Raw genomic sequence first — 24,401 nt, 5'->3', positions numbered from 1 at the left:
TATTAGAAATTATGACAGTCTACCTGTGCTCTGTTTTTCTCTGGAAAGCAGCGAGGTTATGTCAGGCCATCACAAGCCCCATGTACAGCACTGGGGCTGTTCTGGGACACAAGAGAATGACTTAGAAAAAAATCAAAGAAAAGCCTGGGCAAAAAATCCATAACAACCAAAAATTAGAGGAAAACATGCTTTTGGAAGCACCTTCCCAGAGAACAGAGCAAGTGGAGCATCATGGTTATTTCTCTGCTTTCTCTGGCCCATGAACTATGCTTCTTACTCAGCTCATCACTTCTGCAGGGCAAAGTGAAGGTCTGTCTAGACGGGGGGCTGCAGGCAGGGACCGTGCACACGCCATCGGCTCACGGGGAGAACTGCTCACGCTTACATCCTGGCCCGGGCCCATAGACAGATGCCTCGAAGAAAGGAAACCTGAAGACAGAGCCCTGGGGGTGCACTGGGGCGGAGCAGATGTGTCCCAGGAGCAGGTCGGACCCATGTGTGCACGCTCCCCAACACTGACACCATGAAACCTCTCAAGACATGCACATCAGATCCTTGCCAGGCTCCCAGAGCTTCACCACATCAGCTCTCCTCCAGATCTCTAATGTGACAGCACTGGCACATATTCCCCAGGAAGTTTCCCTCCAAAAGCAGCTCAGGGACTCCACAAGTGAGCATCTGAGAAGCTGCAGAGGCCTCAGATAACTGGAGGTAAAAGCAGTCATTAAAAAGGCATAAACAAAGGGCATCATGATTGTTGTGCCACATCTCCAAACTTGAGAGGAGGCTGAAATAACCTTTACATAATCCCATTAGCATTTCCAGTGAAAAAACGTGCATTTTAGGAAGCAGAACAATGTCTTTTCTTATCATCCAGAAAGGTCAAAGGTATTTATCTGATTTAATATTTTATAATTGATATTAAGCAACACAGAAAAATAAGGCAGGCAGGCGGGAGATGGCTGCAGTGACACAGCAGAAGCTGCCCTCTACTTTTTGAGTTATGTATTGTCCTGTCCATCAGGTGAGCGAGGTCTGGGAGCAACACTTCTTTTCTATTGACTCTACAGAAAAGATGAGTTTCTGTCATGCCCTGCTGTGTCAAGGACCCCAGATTTAAAGGCAGGCTCCTCCATGCTCACAATGTTGCCACTGTTTCATCATCACATCTGTGCAGGAGCTGACACTCCGACCATTGTAGTAGTCCCAGGGGATGAATCATCTTCAGCCTGCCTGTCATCTTCTGTCCTTCTGGTCTTCTGGGCCCCTCACCCCAAAAAGGCCATTGAATGACTCAAGCGTGGCCAGAGAAGGGCAACGGAGCTGGGGCAGGGTCTGGAGCACAGGTCTGCTGGGGAGCGGCTGAGGTAACTGGGGGGTTCAGTCTGGAGAAGAGGAGGCTGAGGGGAGACCTCCTGGCCCTCTGCAACTCCCTGACAGGAGGGTGCAGAGAGGGGGGATGAGTCTCTGGAGCCAAGGAACCAGCACCAGGCCCAGAGGGAATGGCCTCAAGCTGCCCAGGGCAGGGTCAGGCTGGCTCTGAGGAAGGATTTCTGTGCAGAAGGGGCTGTTGGGCGTTGGGATGGGCTGCCCAGGGCAGGGGGGGAGTCCCCGGGATCCCTGGAGGGGTTGAAGAGTCGGGCTGAGCCAGCGCTGAGGGATCTGGTGGAGTTGGGAATGGTCAGGGTGAGGTTCATGTTTGGAATAGAGGAGCTTCAGGGTCTTTTCCAACCCAGATGATTCTGTGATTCTGCGGTCAGGCAGGGTGCTGGCACAGCCCTGGCCAGACTGCCACGTCCTCCATAGTGGGAGGGTGTAAGGCAAAAAGAAATATGAAAAGAAATCACTGTGGATGGGAGAGGAAGAGTGAGAAAAGAGCAAGCCTATAGAGACTGGCGTCTCAAAAATAGGTCATGATGCCCAGCAGGAACCAAGGCATTTAGCACACATGTGGACACGCATTGATGCTCTCCACAACAATGACTTTGCATCCAGAGTAGCATTGGGTCAGGACCATCACCCCTTCTCCAGGTCCACAAACTGTCCCATCTCATGCGTCCCTGGTCAGGCAGGGACAAGCTGTTGGCCCAAGGGACTCGTGGTCCAGCATTACAGCGGGTGCCTCACTGGTGTACGGGATCTGTGGCCATGCAACACTTGGGGAAGCATCTCACATTTTTAATCTCTGGTAGGGAATGGAAATTAGGAGGTTATTCTTTGCTGCAACATTCTGGAAAGTCATAGCTGAAATCTCTCACTTGTCTCTTCCATCTGTTTATTTTTACCACTTAATAACACGTCTGTCTTATCAACTATTCCTGACACCATGGCAAGAAAATCCAACTTAGTGAAGACAGCTTTATCAAAGAGACATTAGCTCTTTGTTACTGTGTGACACCACATCAGTTCTTGTGTGTATGAAGTCTGGTCTGTAATTTCAAAGAGTGTCTTCCATCTCTATGAGGAGGTGATATGGCCAAGAGATTTAAAATTGTTATTATGCAAAAGGTTATCCAAACCGTGAAGATAAGCAGCAACTTTGAGCACTTCAAGGATTCTCATTTGTTTGGTGATATGCTTTTCTCTTCACTGTCACATGATGTCATGGACCTAATTTTAAGCGATTAGTAACAATGGCAAAACAGTCATTGGAATAATCTTTGATAGAGAACTCTGGGACCATACAAAGAGGCTGTGCTATCAATAATTTCTCACCATTAATAAAGTCCTAGTCTGCAGGCTTCACCATGACACCAAACCTGCTTCCGTCTTTGCTTTCCAAAGAGACTTCCCAGCTCTCTGCAGATGGGTAGCCTGCCTGAATGCAGGTCAGCAGTGTTTATCTACTTTTTAATTTGAGTAATCTTGGGTTTATTGTCTTCACAGTGGGTGGCTTCACTCATGCATTTTGTTTCAAACTATCCTCATTTCATCACTGGGCAATCTGCTTGTTGGGGAGAATTGAAATCTGAACCATCTTATATTTTCAAATGAACTGTTTTACCACCTTTCCCTTATTTTCTAGACCTGCCATAAGTTTTTGTTTTTAAAAGTTTTGGAACCAGCTGAGCTGAACCAATGTCCTAATTTGCTTTTCGGGCAGGTAGCAGGGATATTTCACTGAAACAGAATCTTGCATCTCCCAGTTTGCTTGCTGTTCAGAATCACCCAGAATGTATACTCTTTTGAGTATATATTCTGGTAGCAGAATCACAGAAGCGTTGGTTGGAAGGGACCTAGTCCAACCTCCTGTTCAAAGCAGGATGATTGCCAGCATTAGGAGAGAGGAGAGCACTGCCGTGGGTGTCTCCATGTGAAAAGCATGACAGATAAAGGCCGTCTGTGACACACTGCCTTTGATAGCACCACCTGGATTTAATGATTCAAGATGTCCTTGCTAGTCCTGAGTCTGGCATCTTCAATTACTGTCTTGTCTATGGTCCTGTTATAGGAAGTAGACTTCCACTAACTGGTATTTCGAAGGGATCCTCAGCTAATGGCCTAACGAGTGCATTTTAGAGAAAAAACAATTCCTCTATTAGGTCAGTTCAAGAGATCATCCTATTTAATCCTTGTTTACAAAAAGGGTAGCATAACTGCTAAAGAACATGATAACCTGTCCTTTGGGAAACTCCTTCCTTCCCTGAGAAGGAATGGCCACCGAATGCCTTCAAGATCTCTCTACCTGTATGAGAACCTACTTCCAAAAACTAGGGAAAGAGGACCAAAACTGCATTCTTGAGTCTTGCAGTTTCCCTTTATGTCCCTCTGTATGTTCTACTGTACTGCACACATCCTGCCCATAAGGAGTCTCCCGGGCCCAGGCCAAATAGATTGTCTGTGCATCAGGAGGCTCTTCAGACCCCAATGTACTGGGATAAAAGAAAGAAAATTCTCAAGGTTGCAAAATTTCAAATGCTCCCATGGTCGGAAAGGCCAGAAACCAGCATGAGATTGGCCCACAACACAGAAAATTTCAGCTCATCACTTAACAGCTGTAAGCAACAGCAAAGAGCATCTACAGTGGGAGGCATCAAGTGAGCGTATCTTGTGGACAGCACCACTAGTTCTGCCCTGTAAGGAGAAGTAGAGAATGATCTGGCAGGTTCTGTAGTAGTTAGTATGGAAAATATCTATCAAGTGTAAAGAGAAGCTACAAGTTTCTAAAGAATAAATTCAAATTCACTCTTGTGTGAGGGAGACGGACTTGTTCCAAAAATTTGGAAAGAGATAAGTGAGCTGGTAAGTGAAATGGCTCAACATGCCCCCATATTGACATTTTTCCCCAGAAACAACAACTTCAATGAAATTACACTTCAGCCAGTGTCCCAGGTGTGTTGCCACACTGCTGCACTGCAGACATCTCATGACCACACCAAGGGCTTTCCCTGAGTTTGCCCAAGGATAGGAGACACCTCTGGGATGCCCCTTCAGCCCCAGCAGCCAACAGAGCTCCACATTAGGCAGCGTAACCCTGAGAAAGCAAATGACAAGCTGCTGCTTTGCATGAAGGAGGCATTTTCTGCTCTGTTAAGGCCACTTCAGTAAAACCACCTAGCCATCTTATCTGCACAACCCTTATCACTCCCTAAGGTATGCTTATTACCTTCACTTCATGCTGACAGCATACATGCCACCCATTTTTCTGTAACCTATCCAAGCTACAGCACAGCTTGCAAATCATCTCGGTCAGCTGGGCTAGTCCAGCTACAAGCATGTCACCAACCACCTGAATATCACTGGTTTTACCAGATAAGCTGTAGAACCCCAGGGTTGGCTAATATGGCTGGGATGTTTGTTGTTTCTGTACCCACTAATATGACTGTGGTAAGAGATGGCCCAGGAGTTGGTGGAGGCATTTCTGTCCCTCTGCTGTCACTCCAGCTAGGTAAGGAAGAAAACATGCCTTTGCACTACAGAGGATGGAAATGTTCTCAGGTACTCAGCAGTAAGTCCCAGTCTTTCTCTGTTGCCCAGAGGCAGTGGGGATGGCTCAGTGCCCAGTGAGAGGCGGTATGAACCAAGAAACATCCTGTGTTCTGCCTTGCCTCCATGCTGCTTCTTGGATACAAGAGAACAGCACATGGCAGGAATGCCCCAGTGGTGTCCAAAACACCCACAGTGATGTGCAGATGCCTCGGCTACCCAACAGTACCAGGAGGATCCTCTTGGCATGAGGACGTGCTTTGGTGTCATCTGCCTCCATAGCCGTGTCCCTGCCTGGCCTGAGACATGAACCCATTGCCTCTCTGCCTTCCTACCCCTAACTTGCTGCTCTGCTTGCGTGACCAGTTTCCCAGTTGCATAAAGACCTGCCTTATGCTTATCTCTTTCTTTGGTTGAGGCCGGAGAGTGGCTGATCTGGGACAAATCTATCCTTTCCTTGCTTTGGTCACAAAAAAGCTAACTGAGAACAAACCTTAAGGAACCTGCTGCAGACAGAAGGGTGCCAGGCTCAGGTATGTATGCCAGCACACATATAACATGCTTCTCAACCGCATGTTGGGCCAGTGATTTTCCAGTAACTAAACAGACAGAAATGGCATTTCCCTATTTTCACTGCCTTGTTTTCTCACTCTTTGGGCACACTTGCCTTGTTTTGACAGAAACTGCTAAACATCAGCACATGAGCTGAGAACTGCATCCCAGATGAACTCTGTAGCAGAAGAGCACATGAGGCTGTTGACCAAAGTCCTTCCCTTCAACACGCATACATTAGCAGAGAGGAAATAAAAGGGCATCTATCTAAAAATAAAATTATCAAATATTTAGGTGTTGCTATTTTCATCAGAGATTAATGAATGTTTTAAGGCTTCAGTTCACTCGGTGCTTCTCAAAAAAAAAAAAACGTAGCAGACTTGGGCAAAGGGAAAGCAGCTATATTACCTACACAAACAAATGCTTTTAAGCTGTTTGTAGCCTCTGGGCACAGACTGGCCCAAGCAATGGGAAGAGGGCAACGGCTCTGGTGTAAGTGAAGGTACAGAGGCAGAGAGGGAATGAATGTAAGTTAGAGCTGATTTCTTCGTCTGACTTTGCTTGCAGTTGTGCACCTAATGACGGAACCCCAGACTTTAATGGCTCTTGTAGTCCCTCTGGGAGAATCAAACTAAGTAATGGACTGGTTTTCTTACTAGTAGTAGTATGAAGACTAGACACAGGGGAGTCCACCTGTACTGCCCAGCCGTAAGATCTGTCCAGGCTATGACCCTGCAAAGAAATGCAGTGGGACAGCATCAAACTTCCATGTTTGCAAGTTTGGAGATACCACTTGCTACTTCAGAAAATGTATGAAAAGGCATGGATATCTACTCAAAATCAATGGGAACATGAAATGACATAGCAAGATGGGTGGGATACACATTGTCAGATGAGAAAGGGAGGTGGAAAGAAGAATGGCTGCTTGCTGTGGGGTCAGTGCTGGGGCAGAGGGCAAGCCAGAGAGATGTGGCAGCAAGAGGTGAAGTCAGGTCACACAGAGGTGGGGGAAAAGCAGCGTTGTCCAGGAGCCAGGGTGGAAGGAAGGAGCAGCAATGAAGAGAGAAATTAAGTGTTCAGTGGGCTGTTGGGACTACTCGGCCATGGGCACACTGTGAGCAGAGTATGAAACGCTGGTGTGTTGCTCAGAGCTGGGTTACTCTTTCCGGCCTACTCTCAGGCTGGCCACAGGGAACTTGTGGAGCCTGAGGACTCTGGCTGCAGGTCAGGAAGATAGAGGACCACAGTCATCTTGGATGAGTCTTCTGTTCTCAGTGCTGAGAGATCAAAACACATTCCAGAGAAAATCTGCTGGCACTAAACAAATTAAACGCTAAACATAAAACACTGTTCCACCACGGGGAAGTTTAGATTTCATGTGTAGGGTATGGGGATGAAGGCAGATATAGCTTCACCCCCCCCTACAATGAACCAGGCTGGTGGCAGGGCAGGAGGCTGTCCTGGCCAGAGGCCCCAGATGCAAACTCCACCTCTGCAATTCAGCTTTGAAGTGCTTGTGTGCTCACTTACACTGTTGACTGAGGTGCATGGAAACATGGTGGTAGCCCTGCGCTGGGCTGCAGGGTCTCCTTGAAGGAGTGGAAATGCTCGTGACAGGGACAAGCACTGTGACAGGAGGCCTCCTAAGCCTGACCCAGCCACCCAAGAGCCACACTTTACAAAGAAGATGGATAATTCACAATGAATCCTGATATTATTTTATCTACACATTTCACCTGACATGATTTCATCCTATCTAGTGTCATTTGATCCACCTTTTAAATCCAAACTTCAATATGCAGTTACCTAAAAAAAGAAACAATCCTCACATGTAAGAGCCTAGAAGCTAGAGTTCAAAGGATAAAAAGCCAGCAGGTCAATATTAAGTTGCACCCTAGCAATTAGAGGGAAAAATGAAGACACTTAACTCAGAGCCACATGAAGCTTTGCACATTCAAAAACACCAATAGTGTTTTATTCAGACAAAATAAACAGCCTCGCTTTGAATGAGAGTAACATTCACATGAGATGACATTTGTCATGACTATGTGAGCCAGAAACACATTTTGCCCCAAGAGTATAGGAGGGTGTGTATAATCCTCATAGAGACAAGAACCTCTCAGCTTCTCCCAAATGCCTGCCCCGCCATTCCCACTGACCTGTCTCAAGTTTCTGCTGGTGTTGAATTATCTTTGGTTCTCCCTTCAATTAGTTTATTATTTTCTGGTTTAGCTTCTCTATCAGTCCATCTTATTTAAACTGCATCCTGCAAATTATTTTCTTTTTGAGCTTTACATCTTTTCCTAGGACACTTTCTAGACTTCAGCCAGATGGGGCCTCTCTCCCTTGGCTCTAGTCGCTGTGAAGAGAGTAAAAGCCTCCTCTGTTCTCTTTGGACAGGATTCCAGCACTTGTAGGATGGTTTATCTGGAAGGAATATTTCCTATTTTTCCATGCTGTAACAGACATCATAGACAGAGATGCAAGTATCTTCACTGCTGAAAGGGAACCAAAACTTAGGAAGTGCTCTTTCCACCCCTCTTTTAGACCAAGAAAGAAGACAAGAGCTTGGACACTCCCCACCCTGTCATCCTTGAGTTCTCAAGAAGTCTTTGATCTCCAATTTCTTTCTTTCACAGGACCACAACAGCCAGAAGGGACTTCTGGTAGTCTCTGGTCCAGTGCCCTGACTGCTTGGATCAGTTCCTCAGCACCTTCTCCAGGCCAGGGTGAACTGTCCTCCAAGGATAGAGATCCCACACTTCACTGGAGTCACTGGTCCCTGTTAGAACCATTTGATCACCCTCCCAGGCTCTTGCTAAGCAATCACCTGGAGCGATGCTGAAACCTTTATCAAACAGATATTAGAGAAGTGGGCAGATGGTGCCCACACGGGTTGTCCTTTGGGCCCTGCTCATCTGTGGCTGTCTGGGCAGCTGGTTCTCCATGACAGGTGGTGCTGGAGGCTGCCTGCAGTGAATGCACAGACAGGCACTTAGAAAAAAAAAATTGCACTAATAATAACTTTTCTGAGGGTCTTCCTCCTCCATCCTGGTCTTTTCCGTCTCTCACATGTAGAAAATTCTGTATCTGAGAGGAACTCAGGACCACACAGGAGTTAGCAGCCTCTAATGCCCTGCATACCAAGCTAGAAGGGGCACGTGTAAGTATACCTGCCCTCTGGCTACTACTGATGGAAAACCAGCCTCCATTGTAAACACACACTTGACAGAACATCTGACCTTCCTTCTCCTGGCAAGCAATTGTCTTGCCTCAAGTATAAATACATTCTTTAGAAATACATAAATGCATAACTTAAAACCTGCTTTGACACAGGCAGGACTGTCAAGGAAAGGAAACCACACTGCAACCCTGGGGAGAGCTTATATAAGGGAAGCAGTTCCACCTGGTGCCCTGGGTCAAGCTTTGTGTCCCCTGCACAAGTGTGAGGAGTCAGCAGCTGTAGCTGGGTTTTGAGGCCGTGTCGCTGCTGTAGTACGGGTCTGTAGTGTTGAGGGGTTTCTTATCACGTTTAATACTGTAACGTTTGCTTTTAGGCAAAGCAGAAAACATCAGCTGGTGCCTTTAAGTGGTGTTGGGTTTTGCCTGGCAATGTTGTGACATGTCAGGTGGCCGGGTCCTCTGCCAGACACGGACACGATGACAACTCCTTGCTGATCCCTACTGCTCCCGCGGGACAGGGGTTACTTCCAGTGGGCTCCAGGCCCCACACGCCACAGGGTGCAGATGGGAGAAGACTTTCCAAAAAGGCAGACTTGGCCTCATTTGGACAGGGCGATCGCTGAGGCTGGAAAGCAGCTGATGGATTCTGATGCATTTAGCACTCGAATTACTGTTGCCTCTATTAAAAATAGCAGTTCCCAAGGCTGGGGTCAGGGGTGGTCCTGCCCTGGGCCAGCCCGGAGCAGTGCTGAGCAGAGCTCACTCAGGTCGCTCTCGTCGTTCTCCTCTGGCTCGCTGCTGGATTTGGAGGGGTTGCTGCTGGGCAAGCTGCAGCCAGAGCCTGTCCTCAGAGACACTTGCCCCTTTGGGCCAGTGCTCAGTGTCGATGCATCCTGGAGGCACATGCTGACTGCACAGGCAGGAGTTCTCTGGTAGTCTGGCTGGGAGTAATTCCTCTGGCTGAAAAACTGCCCCAGCAGAGATTTCTCGAGGGTTGTTTGCAGGCTTTCACAAGTCCTCTGCTTTGTGCTCAGCTGGGTGTAATGCAAATCCAACTGCAGGACCACGTCTGTCTGGAAGGGGAGAGCAAAGGACACAAAGTGTATCGGAGATCACAGCTTGAAGCAGCTTTTTTGCTGTTGTTGCTGTCAACAAAAATGACAGACTTGGGTGGCTGTTATGCAGGCTCACAGCCCCATGCTGTGGCGTGATGGAGCAATGCTACTGCCAGAGAAAACGAGCTGTTACATTCGCTCATGACATTGGTGGGCCTCAGCCATGGTTTCTGGATTTCAGGACTTCTCCTGAAATCAGGCCACCTCATATGAGATCTCATCAGCCCTGTCAGGGTACTGTCACTGCAAGCATCACCCCCAGGGTGCTGGCACAGGGTAGCTGGAGGGGAGGAGTGAGGGACTGCACCCACCCAAGGAACGGCATGACCTCCACCCTGGCCATGGCACAGGGCTGCTGCACACGCGGGAGGAAAGCATGCAAGGGAAGGGTCATGAACCACCTCAATAAAACACATACTGCAGGGTAAAAACTAACAGTTTTAAACAGCAGAGCTCCACAGGGATCCATTCACAGCCTAGTGCTACTTTAGATTTCTATAAAAGATGGTGAAGGAATAGAAAATAACCATATTTGTGGCAGCCAAATTCCTGAACGTGCCCAAAACCCTAGCATGGGGCTGTGCCTGAGATGCCTGGTTGTACGAAGCAGGGAGATGTATAATGGAGCAAGAAGATTTTGGCAGGCAATGCAGGGTCCGGGTCTCACGTCTGCACTTAAAAGCAATGCTGAACACTTGGGAAGGGTTCAGAAAAGAGCTCCAGGAACAATCAAGGACTGAAAGAGCTGCCATATGCTGAGGCACGTCACGCACTCAGCAAATGGAGCTCATGGTAGGCAGATCTAGGGAGCAGCTCGAGAGCAACAATCAGTGTGAGCCGGCATGGAGCAAAGCAGATAAGCAGCTGGCAAGATCCACTGGCTGGGTGTTAGAGGGGGAAAAAATTCAAATGAGAATCAAGGTGCACACTGCTATTTGGGGAGAGATAATCTGCTGGAAGAGACAAGGCAGGGGACTAGCAAATCTGACTCTCTCGTGGTCTTTAAAAAGCTCAAGAGTCTTCTGAAGTGTGTCAATGAGGCATAGCTTGGATCAGGCTTGATAGTGTCACCCTGATAGCAGGGGGTAAACCTTCCCACTGCTCGAGATCCTGGCCAGCCCATGAGCACATCTCTCAGGCAAGCACACAGCCTAGTGAGACATCCTTCATCTGAAATGTTTGGGCTAGTCTGATCTCCCCATGGCTGATAAAGGAAAAGAACAGCCTCCCTGGCTAGGCAGCACAGAAAAACAGAGCAAACCAAGAGAAAGAGGATGGCTTTTGTGCCTTGAAGATCAACAAGCTTCTCTAACACTGATCTGGATGTTACACTGACACAGGCATTGTCCACATGGAGTCACAAGACACACAGTCAGAGGGGCACATCCAGCTCAGGCCAGAGGGAATGGGGAGTACCAGTTACATGAGGTGCAGGAGAACTGAGGAGATTTGCACATGGCAGCTCTCTACCTGAATTTTCTGTAGCCCACAGAGCTGGAAGACGCAGTCTAGCTTCTCCTGCTTGTACACAGAGGCGAGCAGAGACTTCACTTGATTCAGGCAGCTCTCTTTCAGGGTGGCCACATCACCCATCTCCTGCATCAGGAAAACAAGAGGAAATGCAAGAAATCTCAGCATCAGCTTGGGCATGGAGGCACAACTACCCATCAAACATGCTGCTTCTCTGCACACAGCAGTGCCCAAGGCTGGCCTGTGCCCTTGACACACTGGCTGGTGAAAATGCTGCATCCCTTAATGGAAGTACTGCAGAGTGCATGCAGCAGAAATAGCGATTTTACACACTTGCCTTGTGCATATCAATGGGAAGACCTAGCTAAATATCCCCTGAGCACATCTACTGGGAAAACTGTGGTCTAATGGGATTTCTAGCAAAGCAGATAGCAGCAACAGCCAGTATTACAACTACCTGTAGCATACATGGTGCATCAAGAAGGGAGCAAGTCGTCCAAGGGCATAGCTAGAGGAAGCTCTGAGTTGTGCCGGGTGCTGAGTTAGCCCCCCATCATCTACAGAACTGTCAACTCTTCCTGAATTATTCAAACTTAACAAAAATAGTCCCCTTTCTATGAGATCCTCTTCAGTAAAAATCATCTCTTGGAGCCACTAATAGCACAGGAAGGGACAAGAGATTAAGGGCCTTATGAAACAGCATCTCACTTTGGATTTGAGCCCTCTTGGATGGGTGACAGCCCACAGCCTATGAGAAGGCGCTTCCCTCTGCTAGCTGCCTTGGCAACTGCCACAGTGTGATCCTGCTGGCCTGGCTTGGCCAGTGCTAGGATGTCCTGGCCTGGCTTTGGCCATGGGCACTGAGCAGCCTGGGCAGGCTTGCTGCAGCCACAGATGGAGCCAGTGGTGCACGAGCAGAGTTCAGTCCCTGCAAAACTTTTTCTCTGTTGGCAGGAGAAGTTGAACTGGACATGTGATGAAAGAGGCTGTTAGGACATTGCAGGGAGGCACAGGTTAGAGAAGCCCTGGGAGCTCTTGCTAGCCTTTACAGACCTCCCCTGAACTGCTGCCTGCAAGCAGCCAAAGCAATTTGTTTCTGGCCAGGAGAATATTGGCAGTAGAGCTAAAATGTTGGATCCCAAATGCTGGCTGGGATCTGCAGGCATCAGGGTCACCTCTGCTTACAAGGCTGGCGGAACAGGAGTAAACACCATTGCTGATCCAGTAAGTCCACTGAAGGCAGGCTGAAGAAACACCATTGATCTCTGTGCAAAGCAAAGCCAAATCCCATCTCTGCACTTGGCAACTGATTCCTGGTAAGATAAACTGGAGAGAGCTTAGGGAAGATCAGGGCAGTGAATGGAGCTGGCAGAAGGGGAGACGTGTGTGCCAGCAAAGGGAGGACACAGCTCACATGGGGATAGAGCAGCTCAGGAAGCCTCGTCGTGGTTCCTTCCACCCGCCTGAACTGTGCCTGAAACAGGCGACAGGCTGCAATGCAGAGCACCTTCTGCAAATGAACACTGTCCTCTCCTGCCCTCTCCCTCCCTGCCTCACTGCATCAGGTACCTGCTCCCAGCTACCCTGATGCCATCATTGCTCTGCTGAGCCCAGCAGCTGGGTTAAACTAAACCTGGAGACCAAATGGAAAGGCACAGAGCAGATCAGCCTAGATGCCACTAACACTGGCCTTGGGCAGGAGGACTTCAAAAAGGAGCAGAGTGGCCTTGCAGCGTCCAGCCACCTCCATCCTCCAACACATGCTTAGAGAGGGACGGGATGTGCATGCCACCAGCTCTGCCCAGGCTGAGCCCAGCCTGCCAGCCTCCTGCCATGGGAAAATCAGTGACTTTCCAATTCAAAGGTGGTGTCTGTGCTTTCAGTAGCCTTTATGGACTCTTATGAAAGCATCAAAATTATTTTTGAAACCTGCTGTACTACTCACTAGGGGGAAAATAGTCCATGGCCAGAAGTCCTCCTGATAAGTCACCCCACCAGCAGTCCCCTCCCTGATGATGCCAGAGCACTCTCCTCCAACATTCTCCATAGCTATCTCATTGCTGTTTCCTCACATGTCTTTTGACTTCTGCAGTCCTGCCTCCCCCTAGTGCATCCCCACTCCTGCAGCCTGTCCATGAGTGGCTCCTCCAGGGATCCACCAGCCTGCCCCAGCTGGGGTTGGGCCCCATTCCCCTTTGTCTCCTTGCAGGCACAGATGTGTTCTGGGTTGTATGACCTCTATGTACCTACTTTTGCAACTGTGTTAGCAGCCTTTGCAGACACTGTGAATTTTCACTGATCAACATCACAGCTGGGTTTATGCTAGCAGGGTGGGGATGCTCACATCTGTGCTAACGCACTGGAGTCTTCTCCCAAACGTCTGTTTATTGCTCTGCAATTCTGAGTTCCTTGAAATTGGGCTGCCCTTTTCTTCAGCCTAAGAAACACCCAGTGTTAATTAACAGATGTGACTAGCACAAATTAATTAGCACCATCCCAAGTTAAACCACAGGTTATGAAAAGCCAAGTATCATGAGGAAGTCTGGAAGGGGTGAACCACACAGCCTCCCTGAGTGGGATGAAGCCAGTCCCAAGCATTGAACAACCAAAAGAGTTTCTCTCTGGCACAGACTTGTGACCTTTCCCAAGCAAAGGAGCAAATGCTCAGCACTGCAGGGAAATGCTCAAAGTCCCTTCAGCATTGACATAGGGAGGATCTTCCAGCAGCCCAAGAGATTAACTGATAAAAAATCACCTTCTTTACTGTGCAGGCACATTGCTGGCTCCTGGTCAGCTTAGTCGCTGTCAGGGCCCCGAGGGCCTTTTCTGCCAGGTTGATTTCCTCCCTGTTGAGCCCCAGCTGTGCCTGTACATGGGGTTATTCCTTCTCAGATGAAGGACTTTGCACCATTAAATGATTCCGGATTCGAGAGCCAGCCACGTGCTGCTGACCTGCTTCTGCAGATGAGGTTCAGCCTGCATCCTATTCCTGAGGCCAGGACCCTCACCACCAGAATAGACCATAAGGGAGAATGGACCAAAGGCATCATGTGACCCAAACAGGCTTGGTAACACACCTCACACCTGACAGATGCATGTTCACATGTTCTACAGGACATGTGAACATGTCCCGTAATCACCCACATGGATGGTGATTCTGCAATGCCCTTAGGCACACCCCCCCCCTGAGATATTCACTCTTTTTACCATGAAAATGTCATGTCCACCTGGATCTTCCCTACTACAACTCAAACCCTGTCTTCCTTCCACACTGGAAACAACTGTTTATGTATCTGAAGGTCCCCTATCCACCACTTCTTGCTTTTCTTGCCTAACTCACAATTCTCTTGCTCATTCCTTTTATTACTCTGGGTGCACTTCAGTTGGCACACTTTTTTCCACGAAACATGGTCCCAAGACTGGACCAAGTACTGCAGCCTCAGCAATAGCAATAAAATCCAGAGAGGATCCCACACAAATCTTGGATCTCTTATTTACAATACTGGCACAGTTTCCTGCCCCACTTTTGTGGCACGAGCTGTTGCAGACTTTGACCAGAACTGGTCCCCCACTCACTTCCCACCCTGTGCTTATGCTACTGCTTATTCCTGCCCACATGCAGGAACTTGCATCTGCTGAATAACAGCCTTGGCCTCAGATTGCATCTCCAATTTATCCAAATCCTTCTAAAATCTAACCCTGCCTTTTAGCACCTTGCAGAGATGCCCAGTGTTACGGCATCTGTGTATTTAATAAGCACATGCTATGGCACATCACTGAGGTCATTAGTGAAAATAAAAAACAATTCTGCAGCCCTGGTTTTCCAAAAGAAACAACATATTCAATCACCCTCAGAGCAGTAAAGTTTTTTCTTAGTTTTAAATGGAATTTCCTGTGTTTCAGTTTGTGCCCATTGCCTCTGGTCCTGGCACTGGGCACCACTGGAAAATATCTGGCTCCATCCTCTTTGCACCCTCCCTTCAGGTATTTATATGCATTGATGAGATCCTCCTAAGACTTCTCTTCCAGGCTGAAGAGTTCCAGCTCTCCCAGCCTCTCCTCACAGGAGATATGCTTCAGCTGCTTCATCATCTTTGTGGCCCTTCACTGGACTCTCTCTAGTATGTCTGTATCCCTCCTGTACTAAGGAAACTGGACAGAACTCTTCAGCTGTGGCCTCACCAGTACTGAGCAGAGGGGATAAATAGGTCATCTCCCTCAACTTGCTGACAACACTCCTCCTATTGCAGCCCAGGACCCCTTTCACCGTCCTTACTGCGCAGGCACATTGCTGGCTCCTGATCAGCTCAGTCACTGCCAGCACCCCGAGGGCCTTTTCTGCCAGGTTGATTTCCTGCCTGTTGACCCCCAGCTGTGCCTGTACATGGGGTTATTCCTTCTCAGATGAAGGACTTTGCACTTTCCCTTGTTGAGCTTCATAATATTCGTGTTGGCCCATTTCTGCAGCCTGCCCATGTCCCTCTGGATGTCAGCACAACCCTCTGTTGCATCAGCTACTCCTCCCAGTTTTGTGTGAGCAGCAAACTTGCTGAGGGTTTGCTCTTACCCGTCATCCAGATCATCAATGAAGATGCAAACCAGTACTGGTCCCAGTACTGATGCCTGGGGCTCCCCTTTAGTGGCCTCTAGCTGGACTTCATGCCATTGATCACAACCTTCGGAGCCTGGCAGCTGAGTCAATTTTCAACCCGCTTCACCATCTACTTATTCTAGTCTGATATCTCATCAGCTTGTCTGTGAGGATGTTACAGGAGAGGGTGTCAAAAGCCTTGCAAAATCAAGATAAACAATATCCACTGCTCTCCTTGCACTTCTCTCACCGAGCTAGTCATTTCAGTGCAGAAGGCTCTCAGGCGATCAGGCACTGCTTCCCCATAGTAATCTATGTCATCTTCCCCCATGTAATCTATGCTGACTGCTCTCAGCCACCTTCTTGGCCTCGTGTTTGGAAATGGCTTCAGGGATTACTGGCTCCATTACTTTACCAGGGATCAAGGTGAGGCTGACCAGCCTGCCTGTAGCTCCCCAGATCTTCGCTCTTGCCCTTCTGGAAGGCAGGAGTGACCCTGGCTTTGTTCCAGGCCCCAGGAAGACTACCATGTGGTGGCCTCAAATCTCACTGCCAGCCCCCTCGGCACTCATGGGTGCACCCTGTCAGGTCCCATGGATTTGTGAATGTCCGGTTTGTTTAAGGGCTCCCTGGCCTGGTCCTGCTCCACTGTGTAGGTCTTTCTTGACCCAGACCCTCCTCCTGGCCTCAGAGGTCTGGGAGTCCTGAAGGCTGGTCTGACCAGTAAAGACCAAGGTGAAGAAGGCATCAGGTACCTCAGCCCTCCCCATGCCCTGTGTCACCAGGGACCCTGTTACATTAGCAGTGGGCCCATATTTCCTCTTGCTTTCCCTTTCCTGCTGAATACTTGAAGCCCTTCTTGTTGCCGCAAGATTCAGTTCCAGATGGGCTTTGGCTTTCCTAACCCCATGCCTACATGCTTGAACCACATCTCTACAGTCCTCCTAAGTCATCCGCCCTTGGTTCCACCTTTCACATGCCTCCTTTTCATATGCAAGCTCAGTTAGGAGCCCCTGGCACGTCCATGCAGGTCTCCCTCTGCCTTTGCTTGACTCCCTGTTCATCAGGATCCTTGAAAATCCACCAGTTCTCCTGGACCTCTCATCTCTCAAGGGCCGTGCCCGACAGGAACACAGCTCTCCAGCCTAGTGATCCTCAAGACATTCACCTGGGCAGGAGCTACCTAATCTTGAGGGATCAGTTAAAGCCCTGACACATGAGATTCAAATCCCCTCGGCTAACAGCAACTCCTTATCCACAAGTATCTGCACTCTGCTAAATTCCCAGCCTCAATAATCTCCTGTGCCAATGACTTCCACAATCTAATTACAGTGCATGCAGGAAAGTATTTCCTTCCATTAGTCTCCTTTATCATTGCTGGCTGTGTAGGAGTGAGGAAATGGAGAAAAGGATTTTCTAAATTTTTTTTTTAGCCAATTCATAATTATTTTTAAACATTTCCCCATGGTGGAATGCATTTTTTTAATGAAGATGATGCTCAGAAATTGGCAAGGTCAGAGTTTTGGCTGGACCAGAGTTTCAGACAGTCTAAATAAATTGGGGAAAATGTGACTGGAGAGACCATTAGGTCAAACAGCTCCATAAAACAAGGAGATCCAACATAAAAGGCTTTAAAAGTAAGCAGTAAACAGTAAAAAAGTAGAATGAAACAGTACAGAACAAAAAAGATGTGAATTTCTTAGCTCTCAGCATCACTGTTTTCTACATATGTCCTAGAGCAGCCTCTCTCTCTGAAGACAGTGCTTGTCAAGTAAAAAAGCAAGCCAGGCAAGACATGGGAGGGGAACACTACCACTGAACAACTAAAGAAAATGGATCAATGCTAGAAAATCCCATAATTGTCTCTGGCAAGCCCTACAGCAAACTCAGGCTCTCTGCCTAAGTCACCTAGATAAAACAGAATGTGGCAAATGGTGGGAAAACTATTTCCTCAAGCAAATGGCTCCCTGGGTTCATTTGCCAGGGCTTACAACATGCACCTCACATCCAGCCTGGTTTTGTTGGCCTTCAGCTCCTGCATCTCAGCAGTGCAAGTGGGGCTCAGACAGTCCCCCCGCTTCCCGCAGCATCCCCGAGGAGTGTCAGCACAGTGAGGACACAGCCAGCTTGCCCAGATCCTGAGAGGAGCCAGGCGCCCCCCTGCACGGGGGTCGTGCACTCCTCCCTGGGGCTGTCTGACAGGCGCAGATGCCCTGCCATGGATGGACGTGCTGCCACCTCCGCAGGCACCGCTGGAGGTCAGTGTGAGCCAGCACTGCCGTCCAGTACCATACCGATGGGATTCTACTCTCCTGGCTACATCAGCCCCCCTTTCTGGTGTCCCCAATCCCTCCTGAGACAGCTCCAGACACAGGAGCAAGCAGCTGGGTTCCCCTTTCCCTAAAGTCACTGATGTGGGGTGGATGCACACAAACACATACAGATAACTTTCATGCATGGTTAGGGAGCTCACGAGGGGAAATGATGCTCCAGCTTGATAATGGGCAGGACCAGGCTCCAACCTCCCACTGGACGCACGGCGCTGCATCAGTGACCACAGTGTACTTAGGGGCAGCATCCCTCCATGAGCAACAGGGGCTGAGAAATCCACCAGTCATGCTACGCTTCAGCAAAAGGACTACAGAAAGTGAGGAAGATGGTTAGCAAAAAGAAGTAGCAAATCAAATCCTTAGAGGTGGCATGGAGACCACCAGAAAAGACCAAGCTGGGCATGTGATCTGTTAGGAAAGGTGTGAGAAAGGGTGCAAGGAAGGTGGTACAGCTCAACAGAGAAGAAATATACTGTCACATTGAGATATATTAGCACAGAGGGCTAAGGAGGCATGGTTCTGAAAGACAGATCTGCTTCCAAACATGGAAACCAGAAAGGCTCTTCACCTCAGTCAGATTAAATACAATAATTTAATCAGGCCAGACAGAAATTGGTTTGAGGGGTAACTGGTTAAAGGCATCAAAACTGGCATCAAATCCTTTTTGTGATGCATTAGGAGCAAGGCCGGCAGTCTGTGGGGCCCTGATGCATGGAAGGAGCCCTCAAAGAGGTGCTTGCAGAGAGGATAATTTGCATCAGAAGTAGCAGAGGAGGGAATCCTTTTCCACATGGGTTTAGCCTTTCCCAGCCCTCAGGACCTCTTGGGCTCACTCTAACCACCCTCCTAACTCTACTCTGGGGAAAGGAGCCTGGTGAGAATTCAGGAGAAGGGGGCCAGCCAGAGGACTCACGGTGGGCCGGCAGAGCAGGAGGCGGGCGTCAGCGATGTGGGCCGGGGGGGGTTGCAGCTTGGCACACACATACATCACGTTGGAGAAGATCCGGTGGAAGCGGAGGGCTGCCTGTGCCCCGCAGGGGAAGGTCATGGTTCTGCTCAGCAGCTCTGGAAAGGAAAGCCAAGAGGCATCAGCTCCTCAGAGGGTCCCCCCAACACCTCCTGCAGACTGGTGTCCCTGAGAGGTACGGGGACCCCCAGCCTTCTCCTCCCCACACCTTGCATAGCTTACCGTGGCCGTGTCCCCAGTGCTCAGCAGCTGCTCCCGAGGGACAGATTGGGTCCGTCAGGGACCGGGCATCCTTCAGAGTGTGTTTGATCTCCATCACCTGCTTCCCAGTGACCAAGGGATCTCGGCCGATGTCTGCAGGAGAGAGTTCAGAGGTGCAAGGGTCACTCCAGGTTCCTTACTCACCTCCCTGCCTTTCAGACCCTATATGAGCATCTCTACTTCTGCCAGGATACTGACAGCTCACACGGGGCATGGCCTGTGTTTTGGTTTTTAGGGAGGGCTGGCTGGCTGGAATGGGGTGGTGTGGAGCCACTCGCTTTCTGCTTCTATTTCTTCTCACCCCTGCTACCAAAGCAAGTGGTTTCTAGCTCGTCCCTTACCTTCTAACACATCCTCCAGCATGTGTGTAACCTTCTTCTCTTTCAGAATATGCTTCTTCAGATATTTCATGAAGATCCCAGAGCTGAACTCCCCATCCTGCAACTCATAGGCTTCTGCATCTTCACTCCTGCAAGAGTAAGGACTTGTCCTCACATTTCTGCAATGGGCAGGAAGCCCTGGGCTAAGTCAGGGCTTGCCAACTCCATCCAAACTCTGTTGTCTGAATCCAAGTTAGATCCTCAAGCAATGTGCTTGGTTTTGGCCCAAGAGAGGGTGGGAAGGTCAAGGGATGAGAAAAAGCAATGGAGGGTGATGGGGGAGGAGGCCACAGCCTCTTTTGCCAGCCTAGGCAGGTCACAGCAGTTGAAAAGCCAGCGGAACTGACACTGGGGCAGTAAACAACCCTCATCATCTCAGGACGCTTCAGCTGACCTGCTCACACCTTGGAATCAGGCTCAGGCCTGGAAGGACAGATGGCAGGAGCTGATGCCACCTTCATGTATAACCTGTGCACAGGCTGCCACTAGAGATGTCGGGAGGAACAAAAGAACTGCCTGAACAGCACACACTAGAGATGGAGGGGGAGAACCAGAGGAAACATGAGAGAAGCCCTCTCAAGCTTCCAAAGACATCACATATGAGAGGATGTGAGAAAACTTGGTTGTGCCAGCACTTGATCCTGTATCACAGTGTGGGGACGACAAAGTGCACTTACGTGGCATAGCCATAAACGGTGTTGCCCCAGGGCTCCAGCGGCTGCACCTGGGAGAGGGCACACTCTGGGTTGTACCTGGAAGAAGAGATGAAGGCACGTGTCAGTGTCTAGGATATCTTGTCAGCATGTGCCTGGAGGAGACACAGCACATGTGCTCCACCAAGTCCTTCTCCTATAGATGGCAATAAGATCAACCCTCACATCAAATATAACCACTCATATTACTTGAGCAGCAACAGACGCTAAAGTTAGGAGTCCTACAAAGAATACAAACCACAGGGAAACAAGTAGATAAGGCCAGCTTCGACCTCTCTGCACTGGTGAGCTGCTCCCTGACCTGCAAGCAAGCCTGAAGCTGTGGGTGCAATCATGCCTCCTTCCCCCTGAGGCTGGTTTTTAACAAATCTAGGCAGTGGCACAGCACAGAGAACATACAGGTTCACTGTGGCCCAAGGGACAACTGTCCCTAAAGAAGTCACAAGTGTGCATATCGCATGGCTACGGCTCAACCACCCCAGGGGCCTGGAGTGCCCCACAGGTCCCTTCCAGACCAGGCACACGCAAACACCTTCTGCTGCAGGAAAGCAAAGCATGCCACGGCTGACACACCTCCAGATCTCCCTGAGATGAGATCAGGACACGCATCCAGGTCCTGACGCCAAAACCTGGTCCCAGCACCCTGGTCTAGATGCAGCTCAATGAGCACAGACCCTGTTCTTTCCAAAACTGGGTAGACCCATGGTGACAGCCCTGGTTTCCACCGAAGAAGATATCATGGTTGAACTTCATGGCCAAGCCCTGCCCATCTGACTGCAGCCAGACTGAACAGCATGGGGAACGGTGGCCTCCACAGTTATACACCAGTGACTTGGAGCTGTTCCCAGTCACACAGGGATAAGAGCCAGGAACAGAGGTGGCGTTACTCTGTGTTACTGAATTCCAGCAGTTTCCTGGGGCTGAAGCTGGCACATTAAAGAAAGCAGAAGGAATGGTTGTATTGCCAGCAGCCAGCACGCTACCTACTGCTGGTGGCGCAGTCTGAAGATGTTTAATGGCAGCATTCATCTGGCTTGTGGAAGTTTTCTGAAGATGATCAGAAAAGAAAATATGGAAAAGGAGATATGCTTCTAAATATGAACACTGAGCAAAGAGATTTATCTGCTTCTCAGTTGCTCCTGAATGAACGCAGAAATCTGGATTCCAGGTCCAGGGAGAAATGAGACATGGGATCTCAAACTAAGCTGAGGTCCTGTTGTCCCCATGCTGCAGATATCTACCCAAAGCTGCGCAGACACAGGTTGATGCAAACTTTTTGCAATGGCAACAGCAGACATCCACAGCTCCAGCAAGGCCAGCTAGTGCCTGCAGTAGAAATGCTGGCTGTGACCCCCTGCCTCAGAAGACAAGCTTCAGCAGGGGCATTTCCAGACTGTGACTGAACACAGGGACAGGCCTGACAGCAGAGGAGGTGGCAGCACTCCCTCCTGCTCCAGAACATAAAAAGTCTGTTACACAGCACATCTCATGCAATCTGTTTCTGATCTGCATCCCAGATAGGAGATGGTGTCCTCCTTCTGTCCTAAGCAGCACATGCTAGAAACCCTCATAAATCAGGGAATTCCTGGAAGAGGCAATCGCATCCACCCAAAATCAGCACAAAATGTATGAGGCTACACATAGGCTCTGTGTTCCTGGTTCCTCCTCTGCTGAAGCTGAACATCTGCTACCACTTGGCAAAGGGTGATGCGTTTCTCATCGCCTTGGCATTTCTGACGTTGGCATATGGGGTGAAGAGATACTCTGGGCGAGATCCCTCTTAGCACAGACACACGTCCTCCCGGTTCATGCATGGCCGAGCGAACTGTCAACAGACTTGCAAGCATCAGCACAACCAAAAGGACATTGGGAAAGGAGGCCCCAGGAGCCTTGTTCTACAGAGCAGTGCAAACACACGCAACTATGAAATCCAGACTCTTTGCTGAGCTGAAACAGTGATTTCTCAAGAAAAATTAGTTCAGGAAAGAGCTTCTACAGCAATCCCCCACGAGTTTGGGAATAACACCTACTGCACTACGTGCTGTGCTTGCTGTGGGAAAAGGGAGGAAACAAGTGTGAGGTTTGGGGGAGGAGAAAGAACAGCTGCACAACTGTACCCAAACGTCACAGCAGATCTCACACCGCATCCTTTCCCAAAGCGCCGCTCAGATTCCACTGAGCACAGAAACCGCTGGCAACACCGAGCAAGGAAGCATCAGCTCAGAAGCTGTTTCTCAGATTGTCACCATTCGCATTGGTGATCTCTGTGCAGCCTCCACGCTACCCACCCCCGCCCCCCATCACACGCTGCCCTCGGATGGGATACCAGCAGCCTGGAGGCACACTAGCCTAGCTCCACTGGTGCATCCACAAGAGCCAGATTCTGCTCAGCTGCAAGCTGTCCCTTGCCCAGGATCCTGCTGGGGAGAGCAGCGAGGTGCTGCCACGTGTGCTGGGGAGGCACTTGACAGTGCAGGAAAGCAACACGTTCTTCTCTCAGCAGCAGCAGCAGCAAGCAAGAAGGCAGAAAGGGAATGCTTCACTATGGGGCATTCGGGGCAGGTATCAAGGGACATCAAGTGCCAACAATGCTGGCAACTCAGAGCTGTGGCAGCAGGGTAAGTGGCAGCACAGCCAGCTTGTAAGCTATTCAAAGTGAGCATTGTCACCCCTGCAGCTCAAAAGCATCAAAGATTTAACATCTTTCCAGGGGCTAGCTGGTCTTTCAGGGCAGCAGTATCAAAACCCCTGTTGTCTCTCTGGTTCTTAGTGCAGGAACCACAGAAGGAAGAGGGAGACTTTTCTGCATGTGTCCTGCAGGTCCTTCTGACCTGTAAATCTGCCTTAGGAGACTGAAATATATCAACTAATGACAGATTCTACTGGACATTTTCTCTCCTGAAAATGGACAAGTAATAATTTTCTGCAGTCTGCAAGCTGCAGGATGGAGATCTGCAGGCAAAGGGGGGATTATAGGTTTTCCACAGAGGGAAAAAGCTGATCTCTGACCTCAGCAGCAGCCCAGGTCTCACTCTACGACATGACCACTTCAGAAGCATTTAAGGCCAGTAAAACCCAAGTAGCATGGCTTAAAATATTTTCCCCATCATGTGTACTCTTTTCAGTGTTAACAAAAACACAGCCAGGAGAAGAGAGGTGAACTAAACAGTCCCACCTTGAGCATGTGGGCAAAACATGAATAACACATGAAAATACAAGGTCAACAAGGTGCTGCTACAGCCTGCCAGGTCAGGTGGTTCAGTGTAGGGGGTTAAAACACAAAAAGACAAGCCCTAGGCTGAGTTTCAGTCAACAATTTCCGCCAGGGCAGAGCCATCCCTCCAGAGGCTTTAGGTGTCCTGCCTGTATTTGCCAGGCATCTTCACCCCAAAAAATCAAGGGAGGGTCTCCAGTACCTTCTCTCCAGCAGACCTCAGGCACATGACTGACTGGTCTTCTCAGGACATCCTGCAAGACCTGACAGTCTTGCTGATTTTATGATGCAGCCCAGTAAACTCTGACAGAGGTCTGGGCTCAGCACCTCAGCAGGGTACGTGGCCCTGGCAATACACAGGAGCACCTCATGTGGCTGTGTAGAAGCCCACTGCTGAAGCTGGGGCTGAGGCTGGCAGCCATTTCCCTTCACCCCTCGAAACACCACGCTCTGCCCATTCCGGGGAGGAAGGGGGAAGAGCATCCTACCATTTCCTGCAGGTGTCCAGCAGAATGAGGTTCAGGGCCGTCTGCTGCTGCTGCATCTTCTGGAGGATCCTCTGCACGCTGATGCAGTTCTCGGGGGTGTAGGGCTGTGGAGCATCAACGGGGACCATGTAGTTCCTCCCTGAATGCTCATACCCATGCCCAGCGTAGTAGAATATAGCTGGGAACAGGGAGAGGAGAGGATGAGTCGTGA

General features: G+C 49.5%; 1 protein-coding gene across 3 annotated transcripts in view; it reads right to left on the bottom strand.

The window, feature by feature from the left end:
- Positions 1 to 7,429: 7,429 nt before the first annotated feature.
- Positions 7,430 to 24,401, bottom strand: part of LOC113484051 (mucosa-associated lymphoid tissue lymphoma translocation protein 1-like) — a 29,619-nt gene continuing 12,647 nt past the window's right edge. For all 3 annotated transcript variants that reach the window (XM_026856160.1, XM_026856161.1, XM_026856162.1), the window contains 7 exons: positions 24,191 to 24,368; positions 20,453 to 20,527; positions 19,737 to 19,864; positions 19,357 to 19,488; positions 19,081 to 19,232; positions 11,247 to 11,372; positions 7,430 to 9,734 (listed from right to left, as the gene is read on the bottom strand). In XM_026856160.1, coding sequence (XP_026711961.1) covers positions 9,372 to 9,734; positions 11,247 to 11,372; positions 19,081 to 19,232; positions 19,357 to 19,488; positions 19,737 to 19,864; positions 20,453 to 20,527; positions 24,191 to 24,368 — 1,154 coding nt within the window. In that variant the 3' untranslated portion in view covers positions 7,430 to 9,371. The remainder of the gene's footprint in view (positions 9,735 to 11,246; positions 11,373 to 19,080; positions 19,233 to 19,356; positions 19,489 to 19,736; positions 19,865 to 20,452; positions 20,528 to 24,190; positions 24,369 to 24,401) is intronic.

Source organism: Athene cunicularia (assembly GCF_003259725.1).
Source record: "Athene cunicularia isolate RWA chromosome 10 unlocalized genomic scaffold, athCun1 chr10_part1, whole genome shotgun sequence".
Taxonomy (NCBI): domain Eukaryota; kingdom Metazoa; phylum Chordata; class Aves; order Strigiformes; family Strigidae; genus Athene; species Athene cunicularia.
The sequence above is the reverse complement of the archived record's forward strand: the minus strand, read 5'-3'. Positions and strand labels throughout refer to the sequence as shown.